General features: G+C 37.1%; 1 protein-coding gene across 10 annotated transcripts in view; it reads left to right on the forward strand.

Annotated features, from left to right (window-relative positions):
- Positions 1 to 20,034, forward strand: part of CEP170 (centrosomal protein 170) — a 191,777-nt gene that overhangs the window by 152,009 nt on the left and 19,734 nt on the right. For 4 of the 10 annotated variants that reach the window (XM_067555263.1, XM_067555264.1, XM_067555272.1 and 1 more), the window contains 4 exons: positions 4,062 to 4,112; positions 5,987 to 6,221; positions 16,609 to 16,786; positions 18,409 to 18,576. In XM_067555263.1, coding sequence (XP_067411364.1) covers positions 4,062 to 4,112; positions 5,987 to 6,221; positions 16,609 to 16,786; positions 18,409 to 18,576 — 632 coding nt within the window. The remainder of the gene's footprint in view (positions 1 to 4,061; positions 4,113 to 5,986; positions 6,222 to 16,608; positions 16,787 to 18,408; positions 18,577 to 20,034) is intronic. The other 6 variants (XM_067555265.1, XM_067555268.1, XM_067555266.1 and 3 more) reach the window with 6 other exon arrangements.

A 20,034-nucleotide genomic window follows, 5' to 3' on the forward strand; every position in this document is an offset into this window, starting at 1 on the left:
GACCTCTTGGACTCTTGATACTTTTTAAGTTTTATATGTTATCATATAAGTGGGCAAGTGGATAAACTAAATATCTCAAATCTCATGAGAACAACCATTCTTAAAATACTGAACAAGAGGATGCTGGGGAGGGGAGATTAATGATAATGCTGTGGAGATTCACATGGTAGAATTAGTGGACTTGCAATGGAGCATACAATTCTCTAAGCAGTAGATAATCAAACAATAGAGTATAACAAATAAAGGCAAAGTGGTGGCAAAGAACCTCTAAAATTTAACTGCCGTGGGAAACAGTGAAGTCATGGTCATACAGGAGGGACTAAGAATTGGAAAAGGCACAACAGGCAATGGTGCATAGGCCTAGGACAAGGTAATATCAACATGTTGCTTTGACACAGACAGGTTGTAGTAGATAAACTTGGTTCAAGTGATCATGAGCTAATTCAGTTTAAACTAAATGGAAGGATAAACAAAAATAGATTTACAAGTCCTTGATTTCAAAAGGGCAAACTTTAAAGAATTAAGGGCATTAGTTAGGGAGGTGGACTGGACTGAAGAACTCAAGGATCTGAATGTGGAGGAGACTTGGAATTACTTTAAACAAAGTTCCAGAAACTATCTGAATCCTGCATCCCAAGCAAAGGGGAAAAATTCATAGGGAAGGGTTGCAGACCAAGCTAGATGAGCAAGCATCTCAAACAGATTACTAAGGCTATGTCTACACTGATTGACTTATCTGGATCGACTGAGTGGTCAGTGAAGACCCGCTCAGTCGATCCACAAGTCAACACTATTAATCCACCCCCACAAGTGGCGTAGCGCCGCGTTGACGGGAACATGGTTCCCATCGGCGCAGTGCAGTGAAGACGGCATGCAGAAGAAAAGCACAGCAGTCGATGGGAGTTACTCAAATTTTCCGCATAGTTTGTGTAACTCCCATCGACTGCCGCTGAATCGCTGGAGTAAGTGTAGACCAAACCTAAGAGAAAGCAGAAAGACTACAAGGAATGAATGATGGGATGGATCAGCAAGGAAAGCTACCTCTTGGAGGTCAGAAAGTGTAGGGGAAAAGTGAGAACTGCCAAAAGCCAAGCAGAGTTGGACCTTTCAAAGGAAATTAAAACCAATAGTAGAAGGTTCTATAGCATATAAATAAAAGGAAAACAAGGAAAGAAGAAGTGGGACCACTAAACATTGAGGAGGGGGTGTAGATTAGAGACAATCTAGGCATGTCCCAACATCTAAACAAATACTTTGCCTCAATTAATAAGGGTATTGAGGAGCTTAGGGTTTAATGGCAGAGTGGCTAATGGAAATGAATATATGGAAGTAGAAATTACCACAGCTGAGGTGGAAGTCAAACTCAAATAGCTTAGTGAGATCAAGTCAGGGGGCCTGGATAATCTCCATCCAAGAATATTGAAGGAACTGGCACTTAAAAATTGCAAGCCCAATAGCAAAGGTTTTTAATTAATCCATAAATGCAGGGTTTGTACCCTATGACTGGAGAATTGCTAACATAGTAACTATTTTTAAGAAAGGGGAAAAACGTGATCCAGGAAACTGCAGACCTGTTAGTTTGACTTCAGTTATATGCGAAGCCTTGGAACAAATTTTGAAAGAGAAAGTAGGTAAGGACATATAGAGGCAAAGTGAATTGGGGTTAAATACAACATGGTTTTACAAAAGGTAGATTGTGCCAGACCAAGCTGATCTTTTTTTTTTGAGAAGATAACTGATTTTTTAGGCAAACGAAACACAATATCTAATCTACCTGGATTCAGTAAGGTACTTAATACAGTTCCACATAATTAGTAGAAATTATTAGATAAATTGGAGAAGATGGGGATTAATATGAGAATTAAAAGGTGGGTAAGGAACTGGTTAAAGGGGTCATAGTGAAAGGTAAACTGTCAGGCTGGAGGGAATTTACTAGTAGAGTTCTTCAGTGATTGTTCTTTGGACCAGTTTTATTTAACATTTTCATTGATGACCTTAGCACAGAAAGTGGGAGTGTGCAGATTGACACAAAGTTGGGAGGTATTGCCAATATGGAGGTGTACCGAAATATCATGCAAAAAGATCTGGATGACCTTGAAAACTGGGATGAAATTTAATAGTGTAAAGTGCAAGGTCATGCATTTCGGGACTAACTACAAAAAATTTTGCCATAAAATGGGGGCTTATCAGTTGGAAGTGACAGAGATTGAGAAATACCTGGGTGTATTGGTTGATCACATGATGGCTACGAGCCACTAGTGTGTTGTAGCTCAGTGATGCATCCTAGGATGCATCAGGCAAGGTATTTCCATAGAGATAAAAAAGTGTTAGTATCCTTATACAAGGCACTGGTGAGACTTCATCTGGAATACTGTGCGCAGTTCTGGTCTCCCATGTTTGAGAAAAATGAATTCAAACTGGAACAGATGCAGAGAAGGGCTGCTAGGATGATAGAGGAATGAAAAACCTATTGATAAGAAGAGACTCAAAGAGCTTGGCTTGTTTAGCCTCACCAAACAAAGGGTGAGGGGAGATATGATTGCTCTCTATAAAGTTATTTAATATAAGCACCAATATGGACACAAATAAATGAATATAAACTGGCCATCAACAAGTTTAGGCTTGAAATTAGATGAAGGTTTCCAACCATCACAGGAGTGAAGTTCTAGAACAGCATTCCAAGGGGAGCAGTGGGTGCAAAAAACCTAACTGGTTTCAAGACTCAGCTTGATAGGTTTGTGGAGGGGGTGGTATGATGAAACTGCCTAGAATGTCACATTGCCAATCTGGGACAGCTAGTGGCAAATATCCTCAACAGCTGGTGATCGGACACTAGATGAGGAGGTCTCCGAGTTACTACAGAGAATTCTTTTCTAGGCTTTTGGGTCTCACCAAAATGCTCAGGGTCAAACTCACTGCCATATATGTGGTCGGGAAGGAATTATCCCCTGGAGAGACCTGGGGGTTTTTTCACCTTCCTCTGCAGCATGGGGTATGGGTCACTTACAGGTTTAAACTAGAGTAAATGGTGGATTCTCTTTAACTGGAAGTCTTTAAATCATGATTTGAGGTCTTTAGTAACTCAGCCAGAGTTTTTGTGTCTATTACAGGAGTGGGTGGGTGAGATTCTGTAGCCTGCAGTGTGCAGGAGGTCAAACTAGATGATCATGATGGTCCCTTCTGGCCTTAAAGTCTGAGTCCATGAGGCTGATAGAGGAAAGATGGTGGTCATGAGTGGTGAGCAGCAATAATAGCAGCAAGGATAGCTGCAAGGGCAGAAATACTTTTTGGAATAGCTTCATGGTGCATGGTTAGCAATTATACTGGTTACCTGGCCTAGAGGAGGAGAAGTCATTGCAAGCCAGCAGGCGCAGAGAGTGAAAGAAGGAGCAGATGCAGCTCTGGGGGGAAAAAAGGAGCAGGAGCACTATAATACTTCAATTTGTTAGTTGACTCAAAGTCTAGGATTATAGGAGCAAAGAACACCAAATGTTAAGACCTGTGGGGTTGATTGGGCTGATCTGGCCCCAAAGTGCTGCGCATCCAAAGAGATCAAAAGGTTTTTCTTAAAAACCCGTGTCTACAAAGAGATAGTTAGGTTAATACAAAACATGCTGAGTTTTGTTAATATATGTCATCATTTGCATGACTTGTGATATTGTTACTATAACTGCACAGTAACTTTTCCTGTAGTTTACTATGAGAAACCTGTAGGCCAAAGAGCAACACAATAGCATTTTGGGGCCTCAAACTTTTATGATCTTTCCAAATAGTAAACAGGCTTTTGGCTCTATCTAGCTTTCTTTGTTATAGATGTTATTGAATTTGAATAGCAATTCTCTGTTGAAGTTTCAAGCTTTTTCAGAATCAATTATTTTTAAATAAATTCATAATTAAGAATATCTGCAACACCTTTTTTTGCTTTTCTCCAAACCATAGAATGCTGTGAGGACGGAAAGAGTTAAAACTCAATTTGAGCAATAGATTTTTGTTTAGCTAATGATTCAAATTTGAATGTTTTCTTTAAGAATTAACATGATAAAACAATATTTTGTACACAGAGAAATCCCAGCTTCTCCCAGACCCAGATCCTGCTGTTGAAACTTACAGTGGTAGAGTACTAGAAATCATATCTGTTTCTAATATTTCACTATTCATTAAATCTTTAGTTCTTAAATTTGACTACTGCTCATTGTATAGTGCTGAGTTGAACTAGCTCTTAAAGAAACACTTGAGGTATCATTTTAAAGACAAATTTGATCATTTGTATTTTTTAAAAAAATAAGAATTGGGACAAAAGATTAATGAAAAATACAAAATTATTTTAAAGAAGTTTGTTGTTAAACTTTGGGCCCAACTCCTAAAACTATTTTGTCTGCAGTCACACATTTCTTGCATACTTTTTTGGGGGTGAGAAAAGGGAAGGAGTACTTTTTCTGCTTTCCTTGATAAGAACAAGTTAGAATCCCATAAGTTAAGGGGTAGCGGGTCAATGGATAGACCCTTTTTCCCCCTCTTGATATTAAAACAGACAGTAAAACATAACCTGATTTATAGCCCTTTGAAGTCAATGTGCTTTGGATTAGGTTTGCAACCATACTTCTGTTTAAATCATCTGAAAAATCTGTTAATTGTATTTCTACTTTTAACAGATAAAAAGGCAATGTTTAAATTAAGGAAGGGACATAAGCTTGTACTCCAGCTTCACACTCTACATATTATAATCTTTCAGAGCATTACACAAATCTGTTCTCAATTAAAAGCCCACATTGCAGTTATCTGTGCCTACGTTCGCATCTGATTTATTTTAATTTGATATCCTTTTAATAAATAACAGTTCAGGAAAAATCCATCTTAATTTGCTTGTATTTTTATGTTATTTACATCCACTATGTATGTACATTAATTGCATCTTGCATCTGTGATTTATAAATTACCAAGAACAAGTATATTCATTTGGATATACTGGTTTCAAAAGTATTGTCAGCACACTTAACCAACCTCAGTAAAGGTGTCTACATGCTTTCTAATTAATTTAATTAAGCTTTTGGGCACCTAAAGTCAGGTTATTCTAATACTAACAAATTAGATTAAGAATTACTCTAACATTAATCTTCAGTCCAAAAGAACTGTTTTCTAGAACCAGTGATTAACAAAGAAATAATATTTGATGTTTGTGAGGCTGTGTGTCATGAGGTTGATTGGGTGTGGCATATTATAATAATGAGTGCTTCTACTTGCATCGTTATGTCCATACTCTAGAAAAGTGTGAGGATGGCCATTCTGAAATTCATTTTCTAGCCATTAACGAGAGATTGTCGAGAGAGATCCTCATGGTTGGTTTCAGTTGTCCACTGTTTTTGGCCATTTTCAGCAATGTGGTGTCTTCAGTGTGAGTACAAGTCCTGTCTGCTCTGAAGATTCTGTTATTGTAGATGTATCACTGATCTTTGTAATAAGATGTTGAATTACAAAGTATTATTTTTTCCAACAATAAATGCATAATTTCTTCTGTAGGAATTATGTGCTTTCTTAATGTGGGCCCATGTTGAGAGACCTTGTGGCAGCCTTAACTTTCCCTCATACATCTTTACACTTTTATGCATGTGTCCTATTTAAAATTAATACCTGGAATTTAATGGGGATGAGGGAATTAGGGAAAAAATGCATTCAAATTCGATACATGTTGATGAATTGGCCCTTCATTCTGTAACACAGGTTGATATAGTTATTAATCGTATTTCATCTTTTTATCTACTCATCATTATACAAAGAGCATCTTTTTCCACATTTTATTAATCAACATTTATTATTTAACACAAATTTAGTATCTTTCTTTTTAAGATGTAGTAAACACTTTTGTGAGGTACTTGGGGGCTTGATAGTCAACAGTTGTGGTGTTTTGTTGTGGTGTTTCTGAAATAATTTTATTGTTTCTTACAAAAGATACAATAATAATTCTTTTTTAATAATCAAACTAATTTAGTAAATTCAAGATGGAGGCGCTTTCCTACAGATTATGCTTCCACCTCAGAAGATGAATTTGGATCAAACCGTAATTCCCCTAAACATACCCGTCTACGTACTTCTCCAGCCCTGAAAACCCCTCGATTGCAGAGTTCTGGGACAGCAATGCAAACTAGCAATACATTCAAGCACAGGATCAAGGAACAGGAGGACTACATTCGTGACTGGACTGCTCATCGAGAAGAAATAGCAAGGTTGGTTTTTAAAAAGTGCCTTTAAAATATCAAAGCCTTTTTATATGAACTGGTAGTGCATGAACAAATGAGCTAGTTAAATCACTGGGTGCTTCTACATATGCAATATTTCCAATGGCTAGGTGTACAGAAATCTTTAAGCCTTGCAGAGGGGAGACTATCAAAGTAGTACTACCAGCATACTTCCCTAATGGAGAAGAGTAGTAGTAGTATTGTTTTATGATACACATTGCCTGTGTATGAGCTTCCAGTTGCATTAATGGGAGTTACAAATGTACTTTATTATAACTATTTCTTGAGGCAGAACAAAGTGTATCTGCCTAAAAATCAGCATGTAATAAAAAAGATCAGTTAAATGCAAAGCTGATTTGGAGGTATGAAAGACCATGTTTTCACTTCTAATTTTTAGTTCATCTTGGTTTTTACTCTGCATTGAGACTGTCAAACTAAATAATGTATGTTTGTCCAAAAAAATCACTTTCTTTATTGCTAGTACCTGAGATTAATAAAGCAGTTTAAAAAAATCTAATGTACTTTCTCCCTTTGTTGCTATTTTCATTGCATTTTGGTTGAACAATGAAAAGAATAGTTACACACTCTACAGTGATGCAAGGGAAAGGTTGTGAACATTTCAGATAGACTGTTTAAATTAACAAAACTTTTCTGTAAATGTTATTAAAACACTGATTGATTAATATTCAGTTTTGTAAAACTTTTTACAAAACTTAAATTTGAAGCCTAAATGACCTGACAGAGTCCCTTTTAAAAATATTTTTAATACTTTGATATCACAATTAAATATTATATTTAGTTTGTGTGAAATATTGTTTTCTACTTCCTGGACATGGTATTTTTAAAAAGTCTGTTGTACAGTTATATAGATTATTGTACATATAAATGAGCTTCATAAATATTTTAAACAAATGAAGTGGATCTGATATAATCCTGGTATCTATTAAAACAAAGCTCAAATATGCATTTTCTGGTGAGCACTTCTAAAACTTCAAATACCACCCCAGGGATTTATTTCTGAGAATCCAAACTAAGATAGGAGTTAACCATGTATAGGGGAGCTGTGAAATTCAGATATTCAGAGTTAGCATACTCTTCCTGACCATCTGACCAGGATGGTGGTGATAGTGACTGTGAAATTCTAAAGGAAATTAGAGAGGCTATAAAAATAAAAAACTCAATAATAATGGGGGATTTCAACTATCTTCATATTGACTGGGTACATGTCATCTCAGAACGGGATGCAGAGATAAAGTTTCTTGACACCTTAAATGACTGCTTCTTGGAGCAGCTAGTCCTGGAACCCACAAGAGGAGAGGCAATTCTTGATTTAGTCCTATGTGGAACACAGGATCTGGTCTAAGAGGTGAATATAGCTGAACTTCTTGGTAATCGTGACCATAACGTAATAAAATTTAACATCCCAGGAGGGGACCAAAGCAGCCCACCATGATAGCATTTAATTTCAGAAAGGGGAATTACACAAAAATGAGGAAGTTAGTTAAACAGAAATTAAAGGGTATAGCATCAAAAGTGAAATCCCTGTAAGCTGCATGGAAGCTTTTTGAAGACACCATAATAGAGGCTCAATTTAAATGTATAACCCAAATTAAAAAACATAGTAAGAGGACCAAAAAAGTGCCATGGTGACTAAACAATGAAGTAAAAGATGCAGTTAGAGGCAAAAAGGCATCCTTTAAAAAGTGAAACTTAAATCTTGTTGAGGAAAATAGAAAGGAGCATAAACTCTGGCTAGTGAATTGTAAAAATATAATTAGGAAGGCCAAAAAGAATTTGAAGAACAGCTAGTCAAAGACTCAAAAAGTAACAACAATTTTTTTAAGAACATCAGAAGCAGGAAGCCTGCTAAACAACATGTGGGGCTATTGGATGATCGAGATGCTGAAGGAGCACTCAAGGAAGATAAGTCTATTGTAGAGCAACTAAATGAATTCTTTGCATCGGTCTTCATGGCTGAGGATCTGATGTAGATTCCCAAACCTGAGCCATTCTTTTTAAATGACAGATCTGAGGAAATGTCCCAGATTGAGGTGTTGTTGGAGGTGGTTTTGGAACAAATTGATAAATTAAACAGGTTTAATGGTTTACGCTCAAGAGTTTTGAAGGACCTCAATTGTGAAATTACAGAACTACTAACTGTGGTATGTAACCTATCAGTTAAATCAGCCTCTGTACTAGATGACTGGAGGATAGCTAATGTAAGGTCATTTTTAAAAAAAGGCTCCAGAGACAATTCTGGCAATTGTAGGCCGGTAAACCTAACTTCAATACCAGGCAAATGAGTTAAAACTATAGTAAAGAACAAAATAATCAGACACCTAATGAAGACGATTTGTTGGGGAAGAGTCAACATGGTTTTTGTAAAGGGAAATCATGCCTCACCAGTCTACTAGAATTCTTTGGGGGGGGGGGTCAATAAGCATGTGGACAAGAGTGATCCAGTGGATATAGTGTACTTAGATCTTCAGAAAGCCTTTGATAAGGTCTCTCACCAAAGGCTCTTAAGCAAAGTAAGCTGTCATGGGGTAACAGGGATTTTCCTCTCCTGGATCAGTAACTGGTTAAAAGATAAGACACAAAGGGTAGGAATAAATGGTCAGTTTTCAAAATGGAGAGACGTAAATAGTGGTGTCCCCCAGGGGTCAGTACAGTTCAACATATTCATAAATGATTTGAAAAAAGGGGTAGACAGTGAAGTGGCAAAATTTACAGATGATTCAAAACTACTCAAGATAGTGAAGTCCAAAACAGACCGCGAAGAGTTACAAAGGAATCTCACAAAACTGGGTGACTTGGCAACAAAATGGTAGATGAAATCCAATGTTGATAAATGCAAACTAATGCACATTGGAAAATATAATCCCAATTATATATATATATGAAATGATGAGATCTAAATTATCTGCTACCACTCAAGAAAGAGAACTTGGATTCATCGTGGATAGTTCTTTGAAAACATCTACTTAATGTGGAGCTGCAATCATATGTTGGGAATCATTAGGAGAGGGATTGATAAGACAGAAAATATCATATTCCTCTTTATAAATCTATACACCTACACCTTGAATAAGGTGTGCAGATCTGATCACCCCATCTCAAAAAAGATATATTGGAATTGGAAAAGGTACTGAAAAGGGCAAAAAAAATTATTAGGGATATGGGAAAGCTTCCATGTGAGGAGAGATTAATAAGACTGGGACTTTCCAGCTTGGAAAAGAGACAACTAAGGGGAGATATGATAGAGGTCTATAAAATCATGACTGGGGTGGAGAAAGTAAATAAGGAAGTGTTATTTACTCCTGTAACAGACAAACTAGGAATCACCAAATGAAATTAATAGGCAGCAGGTTTAAAACGAACAGAAGGAAGTATTGCTTCACACAACTCACTATCAACCTGTGGAACTTCTTGCCAGAGGATGTTGTGAGGGCCAAGACTATAACAGGGTTCAAAAAAGAATTAGATAAGTTCATGAAGAACAGGTTCATCAATGGCTATTAGCCAGGATGGGAAGGGATTGCTGTTTGCCAGAATCTGGGAATGGGCGATGGGATGGATCACTTGATGATTACCTCTTCTGTTCATTCTCTCTGAAGCACCTGGCATTGGCCACTGTCGGAAGACAGGATACTGGGCTAGATGAGCCAGGGGTCTGACCCAATATGGATGTTCTTATGTTCCTCCTTCTAAAGTTGCTGCTGAATCTTAGCTTCCATGGAAGTTTTAGTGGGGAATGATACCTGCAATTTTTTTTTTTTTTTTTGCACCCTTGACAGCCTTGCTCTTCTGTAAGGGCAGATCTTGGCTTACATCAGACTCTTGAGAATATCTGATACTGTGATACAGAGTTCTTTAAAAGTAAGTGTTTTCTATAGGCTCCACTATCTAGAGACATACGCATTAAACTACGGTGTCCTTAGTTAACACTTTCTGTCTTAAGGCATAAATATTAAATTTGCCTTATGGTTGCCTTGAAGGGTATATTTACATCACTCCCTATCAGTTTCTTTACTTTCAGTGGCAGGGTTAGAAGTCCATGCTCATGCTGCTAAATTTTTGACCCTCTATACATATTATGCACAAACATCTGTATTAAAATAATATTATTAACGTTGCAAAATTCAAGCACTCAAAAGTTAGGAAATGCCAAAATTAAGGTGCCTGTTGATCCCACCCACAGAATCCCAGTCTTGCTTTCCCCACTGCTCCCAGTCTCAATCTCCTTGCCCAGTCATTCCCAGTTTCCCATCCTGGCTCTTCACCTGATCCATTTCTCTCTCCCTCAATTCTGCATTCAAATGGAGCAGCTTCTTCCTACACACCGCCTGAGCCCAGCAGGGTGGGCATATAGCAAGGGTGGCCAACCTGCGGCTCACGAGCCGCATGCTGCTTTTTGCTCCTCTGAATGCGGCTCACAAGCTGTACCTGGGTCTTTGCGTGTGGCTCTTTGCTCTTAGGGGCTCTTGGGTCTGAAATTGGCAAGCAGCCAGGGAGGGGAAAGTGAAATTGACAAGCAGCCAGGGAGGGGAAAGTGAAATTGACAAGCCGCCACCCAAATTGAGGGAGCAGTGCTAATTGTCTGCTGAGAGTAACAGTGGAGGGGAAAGTGAAATTTACAAGGTGCTGTCGAAATTGACCGATTAGTGGGGGAGGGTAAGAGAGGAGGGGAGCTTGTCAATGGAGAAGTGAAATTGACAAGCTGCCTCCAAAAATGAGGGATCAGGGCGAATTGTCCGCAGAGGGTAAGGAAAATGTGGCTCTTAGCATTATCAGTAGCTATTTTTTGGCTCTTCGTCTGTGACTGGTTGGCCACCCCTGGCATAGAGGGTATGTCTACACTGCAACGTAAGCCTAGGGTTAATGGGACTCAAGTCAGCTGACCCATGTTAAGGAACCCTGGGCTTGAGCATCTGCTTTTTGTTTTAACCCCATGTTTAGACTTTTCTAACCCATGCTCAGACCTAGGGCCCTGGCATCTACACTGCAGTGCACAGACCCAAATCAAAGTAACCATATCCCTGAGTCCCTTGCACATTTCCCTCCCCCCAAAATGTGACCGCTCTAGCCCTATGACCATGGTGCAGTGTGGGAAAACTTCAGTTCGTGAGAGAGACAAGCTTTTGAAACCTGAAAACGAGCTCAGTGTGACTCAATAGCTTGTCTGTCTCACCAACAGAAGCTAATTTAGTAAAAGATATAATCTCACTCACCTTGTCTCTCTAAGGCTCCCCGCTCTCAGTTCTAGTGCCTAGTTCCAGCCCAGCCCATAACAGCACAGTATTGCTGCAATTTTTGAAAGACTTACCAGTTGGCCAAATTTGCATGGATTTTAATGGGGACAGCTAAAAGCACATCCCTGACACCAATGCCCACCCCTGGCTAAATTTCAAGCATGGGAGCATCAGAACCTCTCAAGGACAAGGTCACCAGAATTTTTTGACATTGGTAAAACAATGAATTTTTCTCTAGCCTTGTTTTCAGAAATGACTAGCCATTTTGGCATAACATTTTCAGAAATGTTTAGCTTGAGGCATATACCAGAATGGAAAACTTTAGCCCAAACATTTAACATCTGATAAAGCTATAAGCACCTGAAAACAGGCTCTTATATTGGGACAAATCTTAGTAACAGGCAGTACTATTAGTCCCACTTATGACTGTTTTTTATCCTAACGTAGCACATTCATATGATAAATTAACGCTAAAAATGACATTAATATAATAGGGTTGAAAATATAAATGTGTAAAAACCAGGAAATTCAAAGTTATGGTTTCCACATGTACTGTAACTTCAGCCACATTGCATATATACTAATAGATATGAAGTCATGAAACTTATCATAGCTAGTATACAAGGTTATCTGTGCCACAGGGCATTTAATTGCTGTGGGAACCAAACCTTTTTTTTTTTAATTTACATTCACAGCTGTAGCATTGAGATAATGTATATATTTTTTAGCTGACGTATAGAAATGCTTATGGACATTTACTGTAATAATCCATAGTAGTCTAGTGCAATGGTTTTCCACCAGTGGTTCGCAGACACCTGGGGATCTGCAGACAATGTCTAAGAAGTCTGCAAAAGACACCTATGAAAATAAAGTTTCAGATCCCAGAAAAGGCATTAAATTTTTCTTACAAATCAAAAGAATGCGAATCCCTCCCTCTCACAGATCAAAACCTGGAAGTGTTGTCATTTCTATAGAAGGCCACAGTTTAGCACCCTTTCTTACAATGCGTGAAATGCTGTGCCAAGCACGTGAAACGTAAAGTTAACTGACTGAACAGAATTCATCAGTCTGAGACTTCTATAGTAGGGGTCCGCAAATCACAGGTTGAATTTCCAAAGGGGTCTGCACCACCATTTGAAATTGATTAGGCATCCCCAAATGAAAAAAAGGTTGATAGGTCTAGTGTATATATATTTTCATTATGAAAATATCCCTGGGGGGAGAAAGGATAATGGAGTAATTTTTGTGAAGTTTCTTAAGGACTACATATGTGATTTCATTGTTCTTTTTTCACCCCCATCACACCCACCCATACTAATTTACATCTTCCTAATCAGAATTTAAAGTTACAGGGTTTGCAAAAAAGCCTTTTCAAGAGTTAGTAAGAAAATGGATTTTGGACGACCCAGTGCCTGTTTTTGTCTGATCTTATAAAGATACATTATTCATTCTTTGACTAATTAATCTGTTTAGGAAGCTGCAATGATAAGTATTTGATAAAGCAATTACATCTACAATTGAATAAGGAAAACAGTTGGTAGCAACATCTACTTTTTTCCTAATTGTTTTCATACCATAAGTAAATTAATCTTGTCAAAAGGTTGACATGCTTTATCCTTTTCACACAAATTTGTGTTGGAACACTTTTCAGCTGTTAGTTTTAAATAATTAGTTTAGTTGAAATTTGAGAGAGCTGATTAAAAACTAATGGAACTCTTTCCCAAATTTTGAAAAAAGCAAAACGCAATCATTTTAATTCTGTGTTTCACAATTTTGATGACTTTGCTAGCACACACAATCCTAATAATAAACTGACTCCCCATGTACCTTGTATCTGCTAGGATGTCAAATACAGAAAGAATAAGGTCAAATGTTTAATGTTAGATGTTACTAAAGGATGAAATAAGGGAAATGACAAGTTCTCCAAAATGCTAGATTATTCAAAGGAAAATTTTGGTTGAGGGATTTTCCAGAGTAATGAGAGTTATGTTAAACTGATTAATTTTTAAAGTAATTGGCATATTATTCTGTTCCATTTCTGTTTAATATTCAGGAAAGAAGACTGCAGCCCTTCTTTGTTGTTATAATAACAGTTTGTGATAGCACCTTTCATCTCAGGATTTCAAAGCACTATTTTAGAAAAGTCATTGGTTTAACTGAGGCAGCATAGAATAGACTAAACATGAAATCTTTCAACAGTAATCTAGCATCTAAATGCTATTATGGTGGATGCATTAGAAATCCATGGAAGTAATTACTATTTTCACGTGTTTTTCCACCTCTGACAAATAATCCTTTAGTAAGGATGATGAGTCTTAATCTCTCTACTTTTATGGCGTAGTGCCACACCTGTATATTTTTGCAGTCCTCTTCTCTGAAAATGCAGAATGGTTTGGCAACTTTTCTCATGAAAATAAGCAGCCAAGAACAATGCCACCTGAAAACAATCTAGTAAGGAAAGTAGCATAGAAAAGTTGACATGGCACCTTGCTTTTTGTAATGCATCTTGTTTAGTGCTCTAAACTTTTTCTGTCCAGATAGAAAGAATTAAAAATCTGAACACTTTTGAGAACACTTTGCTACAATACAGCAAATCAGTTACTTAAAAAGAAAAAAGTTCTAAGTGTGTGTGACATTGCGTCTGCTGTAATGAAAACAGCCTTCTACTGCTTTGGGAAAAAATTCCATACTTCTGTTGTTCATGAAGCCTTGTGTAGTTAGCCTAAATTTCTATTCATTGAAAATATCAATTATAAATGGAATAATGCACAACATGGTTTGCATTTGTTGTGACAGAACCATGTCACTTGGACTTTTGAGGTACTTAGCCTTTGACCTTGGAGCTGTCTGAAAACCCAAAGCATGCAGTTACCTCACAGTAATTGCACAGTCTGTCATCTGAAGGTCTCTCTTTATAACAATAATGACTGGGAATCTACAGGGAATAAATTTTGTACGTTTTAAATTCAAACTCTGCTGAGGTTGGTTTCCTTACTCTTTTGCTCACAATGTAGAAGGAAAATTGTTGTGAAATTAAGTGCTGGTTCAAGCCTGATAAAAGAACTAAGAAGTGTACCACATCGGGTAGCAGGATTTTTTTGACATTGGAAATATGAAACCTAATGAACTTACTACACTGAATAACCAAAATGGTGTTACAAAAGTTAATAGGCTGCTAGTGTGTTATCCTTCTAGTAAAGGAGTCTCCAATTTCAACTTCTCTTCCCCCAATTTAATTGATTGACAGCAACATGCAAAAAATGTGGACTTTTTATACCAAATCACAGTTAAAATTCCAGTGAAACTATGTTGCAGCTGCACTGGTATTTGTGACATTATTGACCACTTGAGGAATTAATAATTTGTTACTTACTGTGAAGTAGCATCCACTAAATTGCCTACCATCACAATGAATTCTGCAAGATCATTTGCCTTCATTTTTTCTATGGGCTTCTGACATCTGTTATGGTACCATTACAGGGCTGCCTGGCAAGAATTCACTTGAGATTTCAGCACTTTGTTGGATTTTTGGATGTTTCTGTGGAGAAGTAGGACTTCTGTAGGATTATTCTATTTTTAGTAGCCTTACTTATGTGGTATCTGTCTCCTGGAAAATTTGCTGAATAGCCATTTTATTTTCTACTTTTTGCTCTATTAATCAGTATTCATGAAGCATATTCCAATAATTCAGTCCTTTGATTAGCTGAACATTTTAATACCTCTCTTTCTAAAGAGAGATATGTGGTCGTGAAGGGACTATGAATTGCTCTTATTTCACTATTGTCCAGTACAGTAGCTTCAAAACCATCAGAGATTTAATAACATGGTTTGCACATTTATATGAACAGTAAAACTAAATTTCAGTTAATCCCAGAAATATGTGCTGGATGCTTATAGTAACTAGGCTGTGGTGAGCATCTGATAAGTGAATGTTTGTTTTTCACTTCTCAAAACTGTTGGTTAAAATTTATTTACATGCAAAAAGTTCAGCACATTTCTGGGATTAATTTAGTATTTGCTTTAGCTATACACTTCTGAGTACATACAGTGAATGAAAACTTGAATTTTGAGTGTTGAAGAATATTTTCAGCATGGTATCTCTCACCTTGTATCAATTTTATGCTTATTCATGCGAGCTGTAAAATTGCATTGTTCCATGAAATTGTGCTTGTCAATGCCGAGCTCTCTAATAACGGCGTTGCCATATTATGATTTGACTGGAAATGTCTCTGATTATGTTTGCCATTCTAATTTAACTACCATTCTCAATACTACATTCTCTACCTCTAGATCAGTGGTGTCCAATCACTTCACCATTAGGGACAGACATATTTCAAAAAAGTCAATGGTCCTCAAACAATATTTAGGGGCTGATTCTCCTCTCTGTTCTTTTTCTGGCAAAGGGAGCAGAAACCTTTAGTCCCCAGTGGGCATAGAGCTAGTCTAGCATAGTAGATTTTTATGCATCATTCCTCTCAGTCACTAGAATAAAAAGGGGATTAACTGAAGTGCCCAAAACTACAACTGTTCCAACCTAGCTTCCTGAAAGGACTGCTGAAAGCTGGCACAAGTTCCTGCTCTAATCTGGGTGGGTTCAGAGAGCCATAACTGGTGGTTGTCTCTCAGCTTTTCCCCTTTCCCTGTCTTATGGGCTTCAGTGGATCTGTAGGGGAGTGGAGCAGTCCTTTGTGAAGAGCGCCATTAGGCTCCTCAGGCTCCCATCTTGTGTTCTAGCAGGTAAGTAACCAGGGAGCAGCCAGAGCTACTCACTCCCCTCCTCCCTGTGGTTGGCAGATGTCCAGTGGGAGAGCAGCTACAGCAGAGAAGACAGAACAGCTGCTCAGAGCACCTGTGGCTGCAGGTGAAGCAGTGGGAGGCATTTGGGGAAGCAGTATGCCCCTCCACCTTTTTGTAGCAATGACCTTGATTTAAAAACTTCACTTTAAAAATAGCAGTGCACAGGTCAGCAAACTTATTTTCACTTCATAATCAATTACACATTTTCTTAGCATTGCTTCACCCAAGAACTACAACTTTGAACCTCAAGGGATACAGATTGGACACTACTGCTCTAGATATATTGTATTGGGAGACTATAATGTTGTCTTTAAAATTATTACCAGGATCAGTCAAGACCTGGCTCTCATCGCACGGGAAATCAACGATGTAGCAGGAGAGATAGATTCAGTGACTTCATCAGGCACTGCTCCCAGTACCACAGTAAGCACTGCTGCCACCACCCCTGGCTCTGCCATAGACACTAGAGAAGAGGTAGGAGATCTTCATGGAGAAATGCATAAGGTTCTTTCTTTTCTTTATTTCTTTTGCTTTTAGCCTTTTGCATAGCTTTTTTTAGTTATTCCCACCAAGCCTGTTTGCATGAATCTCAGCATTCTCTTCTTTTGATTTAAGATTCCTTTATGATTTAACAGAAATTGGTAAGCACAAAATGCAGTCTATGAACACAGATCCCTCAAAATGGTCATCCACAGTGTTCATGTTGTGTGTCTGTTTTCACTATTAAACACAAGACATAGTGGTGCTTCATTTCTTGCTTTTCTACAGCCTTAGATCCAGTGAATAGTCAAAGTGATTTTAAAGATTTTACTGCGTATACACAAATATATAATGTATATATAACAACCTGTACATATAGTATAGCTATTAGGGATAGAAAAATCCTTGTATTCACAGAAGATCTAGAAGTTTCCCTGTTATCATTTAAATATGTAATTAACATCACTTAACAGTAATTTTAGCTCTTCATCCACAAAATATTGTCAAAAATTAGCTTGAATTAGGTTTGCCTCATGCTGCAATTTAATTTTTCTCTTCTTTGACTTTCTCTGTGTATTAAATTGTACTAACTTGTTTTAGTCATCATCACAGGTCTAATGCTGGTAAATATGTTAAGGATGACATAAAAATCACTCACCTTCTACCATATTACCATTCAGCTAGTTTTTTGTAAATGTTTACTTTTGGTTTTGATTTTGATCTTTCTTGTCTTGTTTCCCTAAAAACACATCTAATCATTTTTGTGTATGTAAGTTTTGGTTAATACATTAATTGACTGTGTTCATTAGGAGACTGTCCTTCTTTTGTGAAAAAGGATATAAACAATGACAAGAAATGTGCATTGGGTGTGCAGTGTAATTGACTAAACCCATATAGATTGTTTTAATTGTTTCTTAGAACCCCACTAAACTTCAGCTAACATAAATATGCATTTTTTCAGATTAATTTAGGTCATGTTGACTTACATTTCACTGAATAAGTATACTTCCCTTTTTCCTTTTTCATTTTAGTATTAACATAAATTGTACAGTACATATATAAAATAATACAGTAGGTGTCAGTATCTCATTGAAGTAGATGTAGACTCGTAACATTGTGACTTTGTCTGAAAAGGACTAAAATACTCAGCAACTTGAAAAAAAAACTTCTATGAAACTAATGAAAAGGAAATCTGCCATTAAATGTAATTTGTGCAGAGAATTGAGTATCTTTTGTGAAGAGAAAAACAATTACTTTAATAATTTACAGTCAGCATTGGTAAAAATGTGAGTAAAAGGTTTACCATTGCTGGTTTAAGTGACCGGAATTTCATTTTTTTATGCCCATTACATGATATCTATATTTAGGCAAAATCTTCTCTATCTGACAATCTAATTTTATAGCTATGTATATTTCTGGTTTTGGAAAATAGCCACCTGTCTAACTAGACACCCTGTCACATAATACATACACATTTTATAATATATAGGAAAACAGAATATTTGAGTTTATCATGGAAATCTTAAAATGACCTGCTTTAGAGGAAAAAAATCCGTCTCATCTTGAAGCCCTTTTTTTATCTATAAAAGGTTTAATAAAGTGCCTGGTTTTTTGTTTTTGTTTTTGTTTTTTTGACACTCTTTCAGTTGGTTGACCGAGTATTTGATGAAAGTCTGAACTTCAGAAAGATTCCTCCATTAGTGCATGCCAAACCACCAGAGGGGAACAGTCGGTCTAATGATTCTAGGCCTCAGTTAACAGACACTCTTGATCCCCCAACAATTACACGGAGGAGAACATGGAGCAGAGATGAAGTGAGTATGCACCAGTGTTCCTGTCTAGTAATATGCTTACTCTAGCCTGCAAAAATGTCATCACATTTTATCATTGCAGGCACACAATTTACATATCCACCAGGTCCAGATGGTTGCAATGATGGGAAAAACTAGTGATGTATTACTTTATTGCATATATATATATATATATATATATATGAGAGAGAGAGTGTCCATCTGTCTGTCTGGAGTAGACTATTAGAATTTTTCAATACTATGTTTACTTGGTAGGAGTAATAATTAGAACATGAACACAATCAAAAATTTTAAACAAAAATCAGTCATTCATGTTTTTTAATCGACTCACACTAGCTTTGTTGTGGTGGCACCAATCTATTTTATAGATACAACCAGGAAACTATAACTGTGAGTTGTGTGTTATTTCATTGGCATCTTGAGAGTGTATGAAGTGGGACTCATAATGTCTGGTGCTTAAAAAAAGACATCATAAACAATCAGCACTGATTTCAGTGCCATCTCAGAGATCAGCTTGGTAGATAAGAGAGGAGATTAATTAAATAATGAAAATTGGGTATGAAACATCGTAAATTTAACCTGCTCCTAGCCTAATTTAAAATATTCACAGAGAAATAGTTTCATATAATATGTACATATAGACTTATTTATTTTCATACTTATGTTTTACAGAATCAGACACATTTTTCCCTTCCTTTCTCTTGTAGTTCACTTAAATTGCTCCACCCTATTTAAAAGAAAAAAAAGTTGACAAACTCTGCTTGCTGGCCTGGCATATACTGTATAATTCAGTTGTACAGCTCAAGTGCACATGATTAACATCCTAATCTGATTTGTTATGGGAAGCCCAAACTGTTCTTTCTCCAAAATGAGCGAAGATGGTTTTTTTCTTCTGTTTATATTTTATCTTTATCATTCCTATGAATCCACCCTGCATAATTTTAAATTAGCATTTCTTGCAGAAAGAAATATTTGTCCTGTTACTAAAGATTTTCTCCATCATTAAGTCTCTGTTCATATATTTTCATAATAATATGTACACATGCTGAACTGCAAGGACTGAGGATCCTGTGATCCTGCCCCACTGTTCCTGTTTTTCCTATCTGCCCATTGGATTCAGAAGCCATATCTCAACTTTTTATTTTTTGCAGTTGTTGTTTTTAAAAAAAGTTAATTTATTGTTAATATAGTCCTGTTTGCATTTAAGTGCTTCCTGGTAGGTTCCCTTTTGTTATGTGCATAGCTGCTACCACTTGCTAAGCTCTTTAGCGAAATGACACTATCTTCCAATGTGTCTCTAGTCCTAACATTCAAAGTTCTCCCTGGTAGTTCCTATCTGGTCTTCCCCTGCCCCCCCCCAAGACTTAATTGCCTTTGTTTAGACATAGGTGGTTTGGCATCATCCTCCTTGAAGGGGCTTCAGTAAGGAACCATCATGTACTCCTATATCCATCTTTCTCA

The sequence above is a fragment of the Emydura macquarii genome, unplaced genomic scaffold (genome assembly GCF_026122565.2).
Source record: "Emydura macquarii macquarii isolate MOO-44397 ecotype Brisbane River unplaced genomic scaffold, CSIRO-AGI_Emac_v2 contig_1597, whole genome shotgun sequence".
In the NCBI taxonomy this organism is placed as follows: Eukaryota; Metazoa; Chordata; order Testudines; family Chelidae; genus Emydura; species Emydura macquarii.